This window comes from Crotalus tigris, unplaced genomic scaffold (genome assembly GCF_016545835.1).
Source record: "Crotalus tigris isolate CLP2741 ecotype Arizona unplaced genomic scaffold, ASM1654583v1 scf7180000018941.1685476, whole genome shotgun sequence".
Lineage (NCBI taxonomy): Eukaryota > Metazoa > Chordata > Lepidosauria > Squamata > Viperidae > Crotalus > Crotalus tigris.
Genome location: NW_024097285.1, coordinates 879,994 through 898,069, shown reverse-complemented (window position 1 = coordinate 898,069; position 18,076 = coordinate 879,994). Strand labels below are relative to the sequence as shown.

The 18,076-nt window shown below is 36.1% G+C and overlaps 1 protein-coding gene across 9 annotated transcripts in view; it reads left to right on the top strand.

Moving 5' to 3' along the window:
- THADA (THADA armadillo repeat containing) overlaps nucleotides 1–18,076 on the top strand; it is a 136,536-nt gene that overhangs the window by 38,519 nt on the left and 79,941 nt on the right. For 6 of the 9 annotated variants that reach the window (XM_039357750.1, XM_039357749.1, XM_039357747.1 and 3 more), the window contains 4 exons: nucleotides 805–914; nucleotides 12,794–12,926; nucleotides 14,581–14,694; nucleotides 15,039–15,161. In XM_039357750.1, coding sequence (XP_039213684.1) covers nucleotides 805–914; nucleotides 12,794–12,926; nucleotides 14,581–14,694; nucleotides 15,039–15,161 — 480 coding nt within the window. Of the gene's footprint in view, nucleotides 1–804; nucleotides 915–12,793; nucleotides 12,927–14,580; nucleotides 14,695–15,038; nucleotides 15,162–15,410; nucleotides 17,308–18,076 lie in introns of those variants that run through there. The other 3 variants (XM_039357754.1, XR_005558474.1, XM_039357755.1) reach the window with 3 other exon arrangements.

Sequence of the window (18,076 nt, the reverse complement as noted above, 5' to 3'; positions counted from 1 at the left end):
CTAAATTTTTGCATTACAATATACATTTCAACATTTATAGCATTACTACTGCTACTGTTAGGTTTTTAAAATTCAAATTATTTATATTCCAATTTCCCTTAAAACAATTGTTAATGTAATTAATTTAAAATAAATGGAAACAACATTACTAAAACAGAGGTATACAAATTTATCATGTGTTTCTTAGCTGAGCTACTTTACACTGAAGAAAGGTGATAAACACTTAAAGGCTACTCTTTGTGGAATATTCTATTTTTAATATTTATAAAATAAGTCTATTCAATGAGAATTTAAGGCAATAATACTTTTTTTATTGCCTGTTCATTTGTGAAGGAATGTTTGATATATTTTTTTTTGATGTGGAGAAACATCAAATTTGATATCACCACCTGTCTGAAGTGGCACATAGAAATCATACTGGCATTTGTCAGTGGTAGTTCTAAATTTCTCCCATGAGCTATCCCAAATGTACTTTTGAAAAGTTCAGTTCTGAATTGAAGAAGCTTCTTGGATGAAAAAAGAAACGTTTTCAAGAAAAAAACGAAGTCCATTTGCCTTTTGAAAAGCACCTTTGGGACAATTATGACCTGGATTATTGAGAATCTCCATAGACATTATTCCATGAACTTACATTCTTTTTTTTTCTCACATACACTTCTAAAGTCTGAGTAGGTTGAAGAATGTATGCATACATGTATGTATGTATGTATGTATGATTAATCATTTACCTGTATTCATAGTTCATTCGTCAAAAGTGTTTCTGTATACATGGCATACATTTTTCTCTTTCTTCCACCATGCCAGGTAAAAGATATTGGGGAATATTTCAAGAATCATCTCTTAAAGTCAAGACATAGAGGAGCATTTGAGCTAGCTTATGCTGGCTTTATAAAACTTACTGAAGTATTCTCAAGGTAAAGTGTTCTATCTGTTATGAACTCCTTTATTTTTAATACTTATCTGAAAGTAGCCATTGCTTATCTGGATTTATTGTCCTTTTTGCAGAAATTTTGAGGACAAATTTTGGTGCATTTTACCTGCACCAAATAATGTCTTCTTTAACCAAAGTACCTCCTCACCTTGAATTTTCTCCAAGGTAAATGTCATCTATAGAATCAGCCAAGCCTTCAGAGAGATGGCTTTTCTCCCATGGAACCAATTGTTCCCTGATATCTAGACTGTTCCCCCATTGTTGTGCTTCCAAAGACTTTGAAGATAGTCCTCATCTGAGAACAAAGAGCTATTAGGAAATGTTGTTTCAAATACTATGATTTTATTTTAATGCTTTTGTTGCTTGTTGCAAATCACTCAGAGCCATTTTGAACTCTGTGGTCTTCAACTTATAGTAAGTGAAAAAATAAATGATAATTAAAGCAAAAAGCAAGTGGTCTTTCTGTATACATTGAAAGCCAAAAATATATCTGTAAGGGACAGATTTTAACTCCGTTGTGAATTAAATTTAATACCTTAATATCACATTTTACATCAGTTATATCAGTGGTTCTCAACCTTTCTAATGCCGCGACCTCATAATACAGTTCCCCATGTTGTGGTGACCCCAAACCACTTATACATCACCGGGTGCCAGGGGCATGGCCAAAGAAAAGGGGGAAAAAATGGCGGACAGCCTTGTTTGGCGACTCCCGTGAAATGGTCGTTCGACCCCAAATGGGGTCCTGACCCACAGGTTGAGAACCACTGAGTTATATCTTCCAAGATAATCTCACCTTAGCCACACTGGAATAGTGTAACAGATATAACACAAAAAAACATATAACTATGTTTGTAAATAAATAAAATAAATGTTCTCTTTGTCACCACTGCAACTTAGCAATCAGGGATAGCTAATGATCAAAAACCCCTGTTATAAATTTGCTCTTTCAGGAAGTGGAGCTGGAGATAGAACAGAACAGAATAACAGAATAACAGAGTTGGAAGAGACCTTGGAGGTCGCAACGTCATGTGACGTGTCGCAACGTATCACAACTTTTTTTCCATTGCCGGCAGTGGGGTGGGCATGGTTTCCGCATAATGCATCCGGCCCAAGGGCCGGCAGTTTGACACCCCTGTTCTAGTCCAATCCCTTGCTTAAGCAGGAAACCTTATATTATTTCAGACAAATTGTTGTTCAATCTCTTCTTAAACTTCCAGTGTTGCATTCATAATTTTTAAAGGCAAGTTGTTCCACTGATTAATTTCTAACTGTCAGGAAATTTCTCAGTTTTAGATTGCTTCTCTCTTTGATTATTTTCCATTCATTGCTTCTTGTCCTCCCTTCAGGTGCTTGGAGAAGAGGTTGATTCCCTCTTCTTTGTAGCAGCCCCTATCATGTCACCCCTAGTCCTTCTTTTCATTAAACTAGACATACCCAATTCCAGCAACCATTCTTTATATGTTTTAGCCTCCAGTCCCCTAATCATCTTTGTTACTCTTCTCTGCACTCTTTCTAGAGTCTCAAGATCTTTTTTATATCTGGCAACCCAAACTGGATGCAATATTCCAAGTGTAGCCTTTTGTTGTTGTTAGTTGTGAAGTTGTGTCCGACCCATCGCGACTCTATGGACAATGTTCCTCCAGGCCTTTCTGTCTTCTACTATCTTCTGGAGTCCCTTTAAGCTCACGCCTACTGCTTCAGTGACTCCATCCATCCACCTCATTCTCTGTCGTCCCTTTCTTCTATTGCCCTCACTCTTTCCCAGCATTAGACTCTTCTCCAGTTAGTCCTTCTTTCTTATTAGGTGGCCAAAGTACTTGAGTTTCAACTTCAGGATCTGGCCTTCTAAAGAGCAGTCAGGGTTGATCTCCTCTAGGACTGACTGGTTTGATCGCTTTGCAGTCCAGGGAACTCACAGGAGTCTTCTCCAGCACCATAGTTCAAAGGCCTCAATTCTTTTGCGCTCAGCCTTTCTTATGGTCCCGCTTTCACAGCCATACATTGCAACTGGGAAAACCATGGCCTTGACTATATGTACTTTTGTTGGCAGGGTGATGTCTCTGCTTTTTAGTATGCTGTCTAGATTTGCCATAGCTTTCCTCCCCAGGAGCAAGCGTCTTTTAATTTCTTGGCTGCAGTCCCTATCTGTGGTGATCTTGGAGCCCAGGAAAATAAAATCTGTCACTACCTCCATTTCTTCCCCATCTATTTGCCAGGAATTGAGAGGGCCGGATGCCATGATCTTGGTTTTCTTAATGTTGAGTTTCAAGCCAATTTTTGCACTCTCCTTCTTTACCCGCATCAAGAGGCTCTTTAGCTCCTCTTCACTTTCTGCCATTAGAGTGATAACATCTGCATATCTTAGGTTGTTGATATTTCTCCCGGCAATCTTAATTCCAACTTTTGATCATCTAGCCCTGCCTTTCCCATATGCTCTGCATATAAGTTAAATAGGCATGGTGACAGAATACAGCCTTGCCGGACTACTTTCCCAATTTTGAACCAATCTGTGGTTCCGTGTCCAGTTCTCACTGTTGCTTCTTGACCCGCATATAGGTTTTTCAAGAGACAAATAAGATGGTCTGGTACTCCCATCTTCTTAAGAACTTGCCACAATTTGTTGTGATCCACAGAATCAAAAGCTTTAGCATAGTCAATGAAGCAGAAGTAGATGTTTTTCTGGAACTCCTAGTTTTCTCCATGATTCAGCGTATGTTGGCAATTTGATCTCTAGTTCCTCTGCCTCTTCGAAATCCTGCCTGTACTTCTGGTAGTTCTCGATCCACATACTGCTGGAGTCTAGCTTGTAAGATTTTAAGCACAATTTTACTTGCATGTGAAATGAGTGCAATGGTGTGATAGTTTGAACATTCTTTGGCATTGCCTTTCTTTGGAATTGGAATGTAAACGGACCTTTTCCAGTCCTGTGGCCACTGTTGAGTTTTCCAAATTTGCTGGCAAATTGAGTATAGCACTTTTACTGCATCGTCTTTTAAGATTTTGAATAGCTCAGCTGGAATACTGTCACCTCCACTAGCTTTGTTGTTGCTCAGATTTTCTAAGGCCCATTTCACTTCACATTCTAGGATGTCAGGCTCGAGGTCAGTGATCACCCCATCGTGGTTATCAGGGACGCTAAGCTCATTCTTATATAGTTCTTCTGTGTAATTTTGCCATCTCTTCTTAATCTCTTCTGCCACTGTTAGGTCCCTGCCATTTTGGTCCTTTATCATGCCCATCTTTGCATGAAATGTTCCCTTCATATCTCTAATTTTCTTGAAGAGATCTCTGGTTCTCCCTATTCTATTGTTTTCTTCTATTTGTTTGCACTGTTCATTTAAGAGGGCATTCCTATCTCTTCTCGCTTTTCTCTGGAATTCTGCATTCAATTGGGTGTATCTTTCTTTTTCTCCCTTGCCTTTCGCTTCCCTTCTTTCCTCAGCTATTTGCAAAGCTTCCTCAGAAAGCCATTTTGGGTTCTTGCATTTCTTTTTCTTTGGGATGGTTTTAGTTGCTACCTTTTGTACAATGTTGCAAGCCTCCAACCATAGTTTTTCAGGCACTCTGTCTATCAGATCTAATTCCTTAAATCTATTTGTCACTTCTACTGTATATTTATCAGGGATATGATTTAGTTCATACCTGAGTGGCCTAGTGTTTTTCCCTACTTTCTTCAATTTAAGCCTAAATTTTGCAACGAGAAGCTCATGATCTGAGCACAGTCAGCTCCTGGTCTGACTATATAGAGCTTCTCCATCTTTGGCTGCAGAGCACATGGTCAATCTGATTTCTGTGTTGACCGTCTGGTGATGTCCATGTGTATAGCCGTCTCTTGGGTTGTTGGAAAAGAGTGTTTGCTATGACCATCGTATTCTCTTGACAAAATTCTATCAGCCTGTGCCCTGCTTTATTTTGTACTCCAAGGCCAAACTTGCCTGTTATTCCAATTATATTTTGGCTTCCTACTTTAGCATTCCAAACCCCCATGATGATAAGGACATCATTTTTTGGTGTTGATTCTATAAGGTGCTGTAGGGCTTCATATAACCGGTCAATTTCACCGTTATAAAGTGGTATTAACACTTCATGTAATCTTGATTTTATCTCTCTGTTAATGCAGCCTAGAACTGTGTTTCTTTTTTTGGCAGCTGCAGCACACTGCTGGCTCATATTTAAGTGATTGTCCACTAGGACTCCATGATTCCTCTCACAGTTACTATTATTGAGCCAGGTACCACCTATACTATACCTGTGCATTTGGTTTTCTTGCCTAAATGTAGAACCTTACTTTTTCACTATTGAATTTCATTTTGCTAGAAAGCACCCAATGTTCAAGTCTGTCAAGATCCTTCTATATCTTAAGCCTATCTTCTGGAGTGTTGCCTATTGCTGCCAGTGTGGTGTTGTCTGCAAATTTGATGAGTTCTATCCCCTCATGTAAATCATTGATGAGGATGTTGAAGGGTATGGTCCTAAAACAGCCTTGAGGTACCCCAGTGCATACTTCGCTCCATGTAGACTACATGTTGAGTGTGGTTGGTAAACCTATGAATCCATCTGGTGGTGATGCTGTCTAACCCACATTTTTCTATCTCATCAAGTAGTAGGTTGTGGTCTACTTAATCAATGCCTTACTCAAGTCCAAGTAAATTATATCCATAGCATTCCTCTGGTCCATTAAATTTGTCACTTTGTCAAAGAATACAATAAAATTTGCCTGGCATCATCTGTTTTTGACAAACCCATGTTGGCTTTTAGTTATGACTTTGTTTGCCTCTAGGTGTTCGCTGATTCATTGCTTGTTTATCTTTTCCAGAATCTTCCCAGCTATTGAGGTCAGGGTGATAGATCCGTAGTTTCCTGGATCTATTTTTTCCCTTTTTTGAAGATGGGAACTACATCAGCTCTTTTCCAGTCCCCTGGTAGTTCCTTGCTGCTCCAGGATCTTTGGAAGATATAGTTCAATGGTTCTGAGATCACATCTGCCAGTTCCTTGAGAACCTTGGGGTGTAATCCATCTGGTCCTGGTAATTTGAACTCCTCCAGGGTGAACAGGTCAATATATTGGATCAGTATAAAAGGGGGAAGAATGACATTGTCATAGGTATATACTACAGACCACCCAAACAAACAGAGGAACTAGATGAACTTTTTGCTAGTCAGCTAACTAAGGTATGTAGGAAGCACATCACAATAGTAATGGGGGACTTTAACTACCCTGATATCAACTGAGAGACAAACTCTGCACCAAGTGGAAGATCAAACAGGTTCCTGGCAAACCTAGCAGACAACTTTCTCTCCCCAAAAGTAGAGAAGGGAACTCGGGGATTAGCCATTTTGGATCTAATTCTCACTAACAGAGATGAAATGATAGAAGGTGTTGAAGCCATAGGAACCCTGGGAGGAAGTGATCATGCAATATTAGAATTCAACATTATGGAAGCACAAGCAATAGAACACAATCAAACTAGAATCTTGGACTTCAAGAGAGCTAATTTCAATAAACTTAGAGAGGGCTTGGGAAGAATTCAATGGATGAGAATCCTCAAGGGGAAAACAATTCAAGAAGCTTGGGAAATTTTGAAAAATGAGATAATAAAAGCACAGTCTAGCACAGGGGTAGGCAACCTCGGCTCTTTTATGACTCGTGGACTTCAACTCCCAGAATTCCTGAGCCAGCCGTGCTGAGGGGAAACGGAGAGGTTTCCAAGCTGAGCCATGCTGGCTCAGGAATTCTGGGAGTTGAAGTCCACGAGTCATAAAAGAGCCGAGGTTGCCTACCCCTGGTCTAGCACAATATCAGTGAAGAAGAAAAATAACAACTCTCAAAAGAAACCAGCATGGCTGCATAAAGAACTCTGACAAATTGAAAGATAAAAAGGACAAGTATAGAAAGTGGAAAGAGCGGCACATAACTAAGGCAGAATATCAGCAAACAGCCCGAGCCTGCAAAGATGAAGTGAGGAAAGCCAAGGCTCAAAATGAACTAAGGCTTGCGACCAAAGTCAAAAATAACAAAAAAAGCTTCTTTCAACATGTAAAAAACAAGAAAAAAGTGAAGGAAATGATTGGTCCATTACTGAGTGAAAATGGCAAGAAGGTGACAAGCAACAGGGAGAAAGTAGATCTATTTAACTCGTTTTTTGCATCTGTCTTTACACAAAGGGAAAAAACAGACCAACCTATCAAAAATAGTGCCATAAAAAACAGAATAGAAATACAAGTTAAGATAGGCAAGAAAATGGTAAGTGAGCACGTGTCCAGCCTAAACGAGTTCAAATCACAGGACCAGATGGGTTACACCCCATGGTTCTCAAGGAACTGGCAGATGTGATCTCAGAACCACTGAACTATATTTTTCAAAGATCCTGGAGCACGGGAACTACCAGAGGACTGGAAAAGAGCTGATGTAGTTCCCATCCTCAAAAAGGAAAAAAAATGGACCCAGGAAATTACAGACCTATCAGCCTGACCTCAATACCTGGGAAGATTCTGGAAAAGATAAACAACGAATCAACGAACGAAATAAAGTCATTATTAAAAGCCAACATGGGTTTGTTAAAAATAGATCATGCCAGACAAATCTTATTGCATTCTTTGACCAAGTGACAAAATTAGTGGATCAGAGGAATGCTGTGGATATAATTTACTTGGACTTCAGTAAGGCATTTGATAAAGTAGATCACAACCTACTACTTGATAAGATAGAAAAATATGGGTTAGACAGCATCACCACCAGATGGATCCGTAGCTGGCTGACCGGCCGTACTCAGTGAGTGGTCCTCAATGGAACCGCATCTACTCTGTTCTGGGCCCAGTGCTCTTCAACATCTTCATCAACGATTTGGACGAGGGGATAGATAGGGATTTCATCAAATTTGCAGACGACACCAAGCTGGCAGGAATAGCCAATACTCCAGAAGACAGGCTTAAGATACAGAAGGATCTGGACAGGCTTGAACACTGGGCACTATCTAACAAAATGAAATTCAATTGTGAAAAAAGCAAGGTTCTACATTTAGGCAAGAAAAACCAAATGCACAAGTACAGCATAGGTGGCACCTTGCTCAATAATAGTAACTGTGAGAGGGACCTTGGAGTCCTAGTAGACAATCACCTAAATATGAGCCAGCAGTGTGCTGCAGCTGCCAAAAAGGTCAACACAGTGTTAGGCTGCATTAACAGAGGGATAGAATCACGTGAAGTGTTAATACCATTTTACAATGCCTTGGTAAGGCCACACTTGGAATACTGCATCCAGTTTTGGTCATGCGATATAAAAAAGATGTTGAGACTCTAGAAAGAGTACAGAGAAGAGCAACAAAGATGATTAGGGGACTGGAGGCTAAAGCATATAAGGAACGGCTGCTGGATTTGGGTATGTCTAGTTTAATGAAGAGAAGGACGAGGGGGGACATGATAGCAGTGTTCCAATATCTCAGGGGCTGCCACAAAGAAGAGGGAGTCAAGCTATTTTCCAAAGCGCCTGAAGGCAGGACAAGAAGCAATGGTGGAAACTAATCAAGGAGAGAAGCAGCCTAGAACTAAGGAGAAACTTCCTGACAGTGAGAACAATTAACCAGTGGAACAACCTGCCTCCAGAAGTAGTGAATGCTTCAACACTGGAAGTTTTTAAGAAGAGACTGGATAGCCATTTGTCCGAAATGGTATAGGGTTTCCTGCCTGAGCAGAGGGTTGGACTAGATGACCTCCAAGGTCCCTTCCAACTTTACTACTACTACTATTATTATTATTATTATTACTTCCCATTTTCTTGCCTATTATGACTTGTATTCCTAATCTGTTTTTATGGTACAGTTTTTGATAGGTTGGATTGTTTTTTCCTTTTGTGTAAAGACAGATGCAAAAACAAGTTAAGCAGTTCTGCTTTCTCCCTGTTGCTTGTCACCTTCTTGCCACTTTCTCCCATTAATGGACCAATTGTTTCCTTCACTTTTTTCTTGTTTTTTACTTGTTGAAAGAAGCTTTTTTTGTTATTTTTGACTTTTGGCAGAAGCCTTAGTTCATTTTGAGCCTTAGCTTTCCTCACTTCATCTTTGTGAGCTCGGGCTATTTGTTGATATTCTGCCTTAGTTATGTGCCCCTCTTTCCACTTTTTATACTTGCCCTTTTTGTCTTTCAATTTATCAGAGAGTTCTTTATGCAGCCATGTTGGTTTCTTTTGAGAGTTGTTATTTTTCTTCTTCATTGATATTGTGCTAGACTGACTGGGCTTTTATAATCTTAGTTTTCAAAGTTTCCCAAGCTTCTTGAGTTGTTTTCCTCTTGAGGATTCTCAATCCATAGAATCCTTCCCAAGCTCTAAGTTTATTGAAATTAGCTCTCTTAAAGTCTACGATTCTAGTTTGACTTTGTTCTATTGCTTGTGTTCCATAATGTTGAATTCCAATATTGCATGATCACTCCCCCCTCCCAAGATACCTGTGACTTCAACACCTTCTATCAATTCATCTCTGTTAGTGAGAATTAAGTCCAATATGGTTGATCCCCTAGTTATGTTTTCTACTTTTAGGGAGACAGAGTTGTCTGCTAGGTTTGTCAGCAACCTGTTTGATCTTCCACTTGGTGCAGAGTTTGTCTGCATATGTTTATTTCTTGGCTCAAGATGCAATTAGGGGACATTTGTGTTTTTGTACCATACTTTGTGCAAGATTCACTCTGATAGTTTTCTAAGGGGGAGATAGTGTTAGAGGATATAAAGTTAAATATATCAGTGAGGTATTGCAGAAGGAGATTATTGTTGGTGTAGAATAGAATTAGACTTTGATATTTCTTTGGTTAACCAGTATATTTCAAATGTAATTTGAATTTGTAATTCAAATGTAATTTCAATATGTACCATTATATTTCAAATAATTACGGTACACAGCAAAGTTTAAGTTGAAGCAAGGAGTCTACTAAATTATTTTTAGCCTGCTATACTTGGGTGGGGTGGAAGGATGTAGATTGTGTGGAACATTTATTGTATTCATTGAAAATGATCAGAGAAAGTATTTCGAATATGTAGGCGACTGAATTTTCCGCTTGCTAGTTAAAATAGTCTGAGAAACCACAATGAGTATTTCTTGAATTGGAACCACACAACGATTTATACATCAGCAAACTATGTTTTCAAGAGAGGTTTTGCAGATTATATAAACAAGTTGCTTATTAAATCTGATATGGGCTTGGACTCTTAAGTTGGGTAAAGTCATGCTTGGCTAGCATGTTATTTTTAAAGATTTTTAGGGAAACTTGTTATTTCCCATGGAAATAATTTTTGAGGCAGTCTAGAGTGTTGCACAGTTGCCAAATTAAAGGGAGTAGTCTTTTTTTGTTTTTAAAGTCAATAGTTCTTAATATTTTTATTACTTCAGGACAACCAAAATTTTGCTTGCACCAAAATGTGGAAGTTAATGGATAATTGAACAAGATTAAATTACTTCTGGCATTATCAAAGCACTACCATGTTACAATGTTAGGGGTCTGTCAGATTTCATTCCAGTATATTTTTGTCTTTCTGTTAATCTCAGCAGGAGTTAAAATGTTTGTTCAAAGATAAGTGCAGCAACTTATTTTCAACTGTGTGGTAGCTTGGTTGTATTTTCTTTCATGTTACATTCTTTGGGAATTCTGGTTGCCATTTCTGCAGTTTTTTCAAAGAAACATTTGAAATTTAAAGTCTCAAGATAGAGGAGAACTCAGCAGGAATGTTAGTAGAATGTTGTTAGTTGATATCACATAGCTCTGGTTTATTTAAACTCCAGGAGAAGTTCCTCATGTATCTTTCTAGATTAAAAGAGTCCCAGCCCGTATCAGATTTAATGAGGAACTCATTTATATAATCTGCAAAATCTTATTTTAAAACATAGTTAGTTGATGAATAAATCATTGTGAACAGCAATATTCAAAGTAAATTAAGCAATAAACTGTTAATTACGGCATCAATAATTACTTTTCAAAGACCATCTGAAAAAAATCAGTTTTCATGAATTTTATTCATGTTAGTAGTGTAAAGATAAGGCATAAAGGCAAGAAAAAATACTTCTTAATGGACGTTTCTTATTAGTGTATGGTTGGTTGGTTCCTGAGATGGTGTTGGCTACTTTCTCCCATTAGTCTAGTTATTATGATATGTACTGCCTATTTATGAGTTTTACAGTTTATCAATAACTGGTTCCCCATCCATATTTGAAGAAATATCTGAAAAAATAATAGATTTGGGTCAAAGTCTACATTGAAACATAGAAAATATAGCTCATTTTTCACCTTCTCCCTCTTCAATTTGCTGACTTAAATCAAACACTCTTTTATTGGTCCCACACTCATCACCAGGATTTTTTTTCCATGGCTTCTTCCAGGAATTTAAATTTTATTTGGGCAGAATATTGACATGTAAAGAACTTCTGACTGAGGTTGGAGCACTATTTTAAGCTCTTTTAAATAACTGTATTTTAATTATTACTATTTTTTCTGCCAAAGTACTGTCTTGATTACTTTCCATAGTAAGAGAGGAGTAATAAGTCCCATGAACAGATATAAATTATATTTCTGTTTTTCTAGTATTTCAAGAGGTCTATTGATTCATGTACTCTCCAGTAAGTTAAAGATTGATAAAAAGCAAAAAGTGTGTAATACAAACTGTTTGGGGGAACTTAGAAAAGGGCAGTAATAAGGCAGTGCTGCCACTTTCTGTAGAAAATTAATTTATTGCCACAATCTATTTTTCAGGAAGACAGTCTAAGTCCAACATTGTAGAGAAATGCATAAATAACCTTGAAAAAGTATGTAGAAGCCCTTAAGACAAAAGAAGATTAGCTTTGGATAGTGAGATGGGTGGCATATACATTTAATAAATAAATAGAAATTTATAAACTGCCTTGATTATGCGTGATATAAGATGGGGAAGAAAAACATTGTAATTCTTTAAGGTTCTGTTGTTATCCAGGAAGCAATATTTCTTATCCTTGGCAATTTTAAGATGCATGGACTTTAACCGTCAGAATTTCCCATTTAGTATACTTACATGGGAATTCTGGGAGTTGAAGTTCATACATCTTATTAAAGTTGAGAAACACTGGGGGAATCGTTAGGAAGCACACAGGAAAATGTATAATGAACATGAAGACCTGGATCTTCCCACACAAGGATTAGGCTAGCATGAGGATGTAACTGGGAGCCTGTTTGTTCTGGTATTGGGTGTGGGGAGAGAATGGTGGTTTTGTTTTAACTCTGCTTTTACTCATGGTTATGAGCTACCTAGGATCATTATATGAGATAGGTAGCCATATATATTCTGTAAGTAAATAAACAAATGACAAATTACAAAAGAGAAATCCAGAGATGCTCAGTTGAAAGATTTCCATTGGAAGAAAACATAGGAGCAGTTAAACTTTACAGAATGAAGGCGTATTTTCAGTGTGATTATGTATTGCTGCATATTATAGCATAGTTTGTTATGAAGGACTCTCTTCTCTTGTATTAGGAAAGGATGACATTTGGCCATTCCAAAATACACTGTCCTGAATTTTTAGATTTTACCAATTAGCTATTAAAGAAAATATATTGTATTGTAAGAGAATAGCAACTGTGGGGACAAAATTGCTGTCACCTGATGCTCTTTAATAATGCAGATTTATAAAAATAAGAAACATCCTGTTGGGCAATGCCAAAGGAATTCTTGTCTGGTGTATTTGAAATAATCCTTTTTGAAAACTAATGACTTTCCTTCACTTATCCAATTCTTCCAAAATATTAGATCTTCTGCATCGAAATATTAAACATTTTGTAACACATTTCTTCAGTTTTGCTTTCTAGCATTCCCTACTCTTAATAGGTTTGTTTTCCTACTCTTAATAGGTGTAATAATGAAGATTTACACAAATTGCCACAGCAATGGTTATACAATGTCCTGGAAGAAATTAAATCTAGTAATCCTTCATCTAAACTGTGTGTCACCAGACGCAGTGCTGGAATTCCTTTCTATATACAGGTACCATATGTATTTGATCTTGATATGACCACAGTTTCTGGACTGAATCACAATGTATTGTTAGTTAAATACTAAGAAATTTTTGGTTGGATGATTCTAATCTAATGGTATTAGAATTTCTTCCAATTCTCTTATTCTGTTAGAACTTTGAATTGTTATTAGTAATATTTTAGATGAAATATAGTTATATCTTTCTGCCCACAAAATGGGCATCTTTTGTCAAATACTATACTTGCTTTATAGTCCTACATATTGTTTACAAATATGATTTAGGAGAATGACTTGAATTCAAGACTAATGCCTAATACAATTCTACTGGGGATTTAAGCAATGTACAACTTGATAACTACATACATACCATTCACTTCAAATTAAAGATCTTTGAAACACAAATAAAGTATAAAAAATCTTCAGAGAACACAAAACTATAATTGATTCTGATAATTATAGTTATGGACTTAAGTGATCTATATGGATTAGATTATATTAGATAACCTTTATTGTCATTTTTTCCTGTGGGCACAATGGCACACATTAAAATGAAATTTAGTTGCTTCCTCTCATATACAACATATGTATAGACCTACACCCTTACATACAAGTAACATATAAATATTAATCACTGTCCATCTTGAATACATAACGGAAGGAGGAAGCTATATGGAGACTAAAGAATGAAATGCAAATTAAATGAAATACAAAATACTATATATGCTACAATATAAAATAAAAGAACAAAGAATCTAGAAGAAAGGCCTGGTCATGATGAGAAAATACTTTTAATATTCAACCCTCACGCTTTAGTTAAATCCAACACATATGTTCATATAAATATACTGCAGAGTCCAAAAGGAGAGTGTTTCTGCAAAGCTGCTGTTATAGGATGACGGCCCTTCTGAAGCATATTTGGTATAGTGTATGCAGAAAGAGAATAAAGAAAAGATCCCTTTAGCATTGTATCAGTCTTACATTTTCTAAGTTCCAAATCTGTTTTAAAGATAATCATAACACTGAAGATAGAAGAAATTCAGAATTATATTGGAGAATTGCTCTTAGGTTATTATCATTTTATTTGCTCATGGATTTTGGAAACTTATTCTCTGAAATGAGACAGGATACAAAATAGTATCAAAGATGCTGAAATGTAAAGCACATGTGAACACATACACAAAGACTAATTTGTAGATTCTCTCATAGTGTACTTGCCTGCTGCTTCCAAGCTTTGTTTTTCCATTTAGTATTTGAGTCAATTACTATTTTGATGCCACTTTTATGGCTGAAATGTTGAACAGTCTCTAATTGCTATATTTTATTATTAATCTCTGTAAACAACATGAGCGTTTATGGAGTTGGTGATACATTTTTCCCGTACAATTTTCTATTTCCTTTGTCCTAAATATAATAGATTTAAAGAACTTTTGAATTTTTTAACGAATTGCTTCAATTTCCTAAAAAGATACTGCATGAGAATTCTGCATAAACATAACACTAAAATGCAAATCACAATTCTACATTTTGTTTGATTGAAATGTTTAAATGTTCTTTTGCTGCTCCTGAAGCTTATATTTGGAATTTCCAAGTTGTCATGTTTAAATGTAATAAAAGTGAGAAATGTATATTATATCATTTTATTTTATTTCTTTTTTTATTTCAGGCCTTATTAGCTTCAGAACCAAAGAAAGGTAAAGCAAGTCTACTAAAAATGACCATGAAAAGTTTGATAAACTTGGCTTTACCTTCAGATAGGCTCGCAAGTATAATTTCTCAGGTAATGCATCTCTCTATCTTTATGTCTCTTTCTCTGTTAATTCAGAGGACGAGGCTGTGAGCAGAATTTAAATTTGATATGATTCCTTCTTCTATGCTTAGAATTGCTCATCTTCTATCCAATTTTAATTAAATTGAAGGCAGACTTTTAGGAGCCAAATCTAAATATCAAGGGCCTTAAATTACAAGTCTTGTGGAATGATTGTGAGATATAGGAGGGTACTGATTAGTACCATTTGTACTAATACCCCATTTGTATTTGGATTTTTTTTTTGTAATAAAGTTGGCATACATAATTTTATGATACATTTCAACTAAAGTTCTTATGTTAACTCCTCCCCCCAGGTTCATGCATTAAATATCTTGAGAGCTTTATTCAAAGATACCCGCTTAGGTGAACATATCATTCCTTATGTGGCAGATGGAATGCAAGCAGCAATATTAGGTTTTACATCTTCTGTCTGGGCAGTAAGTTGATCCTTTACTTATAGTATATTAAGTTTGAAAGCATTGTATTAACGGTGACCAGACCAGAGATTATGGTTTTCTATAACTTTATAATGTCAGATTTTTTTAATTAATTATTTTTTATAAATTAGATAGAAGGTATGCTGAGTATAGAGCTAACCTGCTTTCATAGGACACATGCTATGAAACGTGTAAAACCACTAAAATTGGCTATTATATCCACTAACTTTTCATTTGATTTTTATTTAGGGTTTTTATACTAAAGGCTAAACATTTATTTGACTGAAAAAAATTATTTCATGACATAGAATACAGCTTCTAAGTGATATGTTGAAATTAAAATCCAGGTACTTTTAAAAAATTGTTATATCTTCAAATGTTACTTAGCCGATTAAAATAGTAATAGTAGCCAGTGTAGTCTCTTGGTCTAAAATAAGAGAATATTTTTTTGACTGGTTTCACTGGCATTTCAGAATCATATTAAGTTGCATGCAGGCCATAAACATTTCTCTGTGTCATATATTCTGTATATTCCCAGACATGTACACTACTTATACATAGCTCTGTGTCCATAGAGAAAGGAGCTGCCTACTTCTCTATGCATGTAAAATAATGCAAATGAACTGGCAGTTCAAGAAGAAATGTGACATCTTTTCTATGAACAGATTATGTTTTTCTCAGTTAATTCAGAAAGGGGTTGTACCGTTAAACATACACAAAAATACAGTATGGCCATGGAGAAAGGGAGTAGTCTCTTCCTTGCTAGATTTGAATGCTGTTCTCTGAAAGTGCAGGATAGAACCTCCAGTGAGTTCTTGCAGGCATTCATATGGAGACTACATGGCCAGATGTTTTCATATATGGTCTAAATGAGATCACGTTATTTATATATTCACAATCTTTATTCTACAATTTACTTCATATGGGACTATTATGCACTATAGGTTGCTGAAAGCATCAGACCCCTAATGTCAACAATTTATTAAAAACAGATGGAAATATAGTGGATCAGTATGTCAAGATATTTTAGGGAGTTATTAAAATATAGTCATAAATGTTGTGCGTTACCATAAGCTATTAATAAGATGAAAATGCATACAACTGAAATTACAATTAAGAGATTTATAAACCTAACCCTAACCCTAACACACACAAAACCCCCAGATTATCGGTCAAATAAGAAATCTGATAAAAGAATCAGAGACTGTTCTAAACATAAAATATATTCAGTTATAAAAATTAACCAGAAAATGCCACTGCTTTAAACATATCCTCAAGGAAATCTTTCCACAGCCATAAGGATTGTCTTACTATTAGAGCAAATAAATGTTTCTATTGTTTTACTATTGGCGTAAGGAAGTGGAACTTCTGAAATCAATCCAGTACTTATTTTCAGGAGGATTGAGATTAAATATTTTATATGAACTGCTGGACAAATTTTAGAAAATAACGAGCAATATCCTCTTCAGCACTCTTAACCATAAGGTCATTGACAAAGATTACAAATAACTTATACATCTTGCACAGCTGAAGGCACTTGCTGCCTTCTTAATTATATCAAGAAATTCCTGTAAAGGAAGAAATACTTTTAATATAATTTTTACATTCAAATTTGTTTTGCATTACACTATTGCCATGTAGCAGTCTTTTCATTAGATAGTGTAGGCTACTTTGGATAGCTGTATCATCTAGCCGAATTTTATATAATTGTTTTTTTCTGTAAAATGATTTAAAATGAAAAAGGCTAATATAAAAAACAAACTTTGAGAGCCCAGACCTTGAAAACATGTTGTACTTTTCTTGCACATGTCCTTCATATCTGAAGACAATTTAGATAGTCTATTATCTCAAGGTGATTGTAATTTGAGAACAAAATTAAACATTCTCATAGAGAAACTTGATTTTGATTTGAAGTATGCCTATTTCAGAATAGAGAGAAGAAGGCAATGAATTAAAATTGGTCTTAAATATGTATTTTGTTAACAAGATATGCATATCCTAGCTTTTAGCACTATACAGAAATGGAGAACTATTCTTGCTTTAATTATTGAAGGACTGATTGCATTTAATAATAATAATAATAATAATAAATAATAATAACTTTATTGTCACTTTGAAAGTACACCAATCGGCATACATCAAAATGAAATTTTGTTGCATACAGCTCTCAAAGGGTTACCACCTCCAATATACACTCCTTGTTCGTGGCCAGCTCAAGTTACAGATCTTCCATTTTAGTCTCTAGGGAGCGAACGATGGCAAACAGGACAGATGGAAATGGAGCTCCATGTGGATTATCCCTCAAATTAGTTTGTATTCCTGCATGACAACCTCCTTTAGTAGCATCATTTACCTTCAATGTTTTATATTGAGCAAACTGACTGTCAGATGAGGCAAATACTATTACTACTACTACTACTACTACTACTACTAAAATTGAAAGGGACCTTGGAGGTCATCTAGTCCAATCTCCTGCTCAGGCAGGAAACCCTATACCATTTCAGACAAATGGCTGTCCAGTCTCTTCTTTAAAACTTCCAATGTTGGAGTATTCACAACTTCTGGAGGCAGGTTGTTCCACTGATTAATTGTTTTAACTGTCAGGAAATTTCTCCTTAGTTCTAGGTTGCTTCTCTCTCTGATCAGTTTCCATCCATTGTTTCTTGTCCTTCCTTCAGGTGCTTTGGCATAGATAACAATACATGGGCATTTGTTCAATGAATGAGGCTATTGTCTTCAGTTATGTTCAGTTTGTAACTTTTAACATCTGCTTTTTTATATTTAGTTACTTACCTCCACAGTAATTATCCAAGGCCAGTTATAAACTACTCCTGTCAATCTGAGGGGTAAAAGAATCACATTATCAATATTAAGCAATTAAGTCTTCTTTTACATAGTTGAACTACAGAATGTGG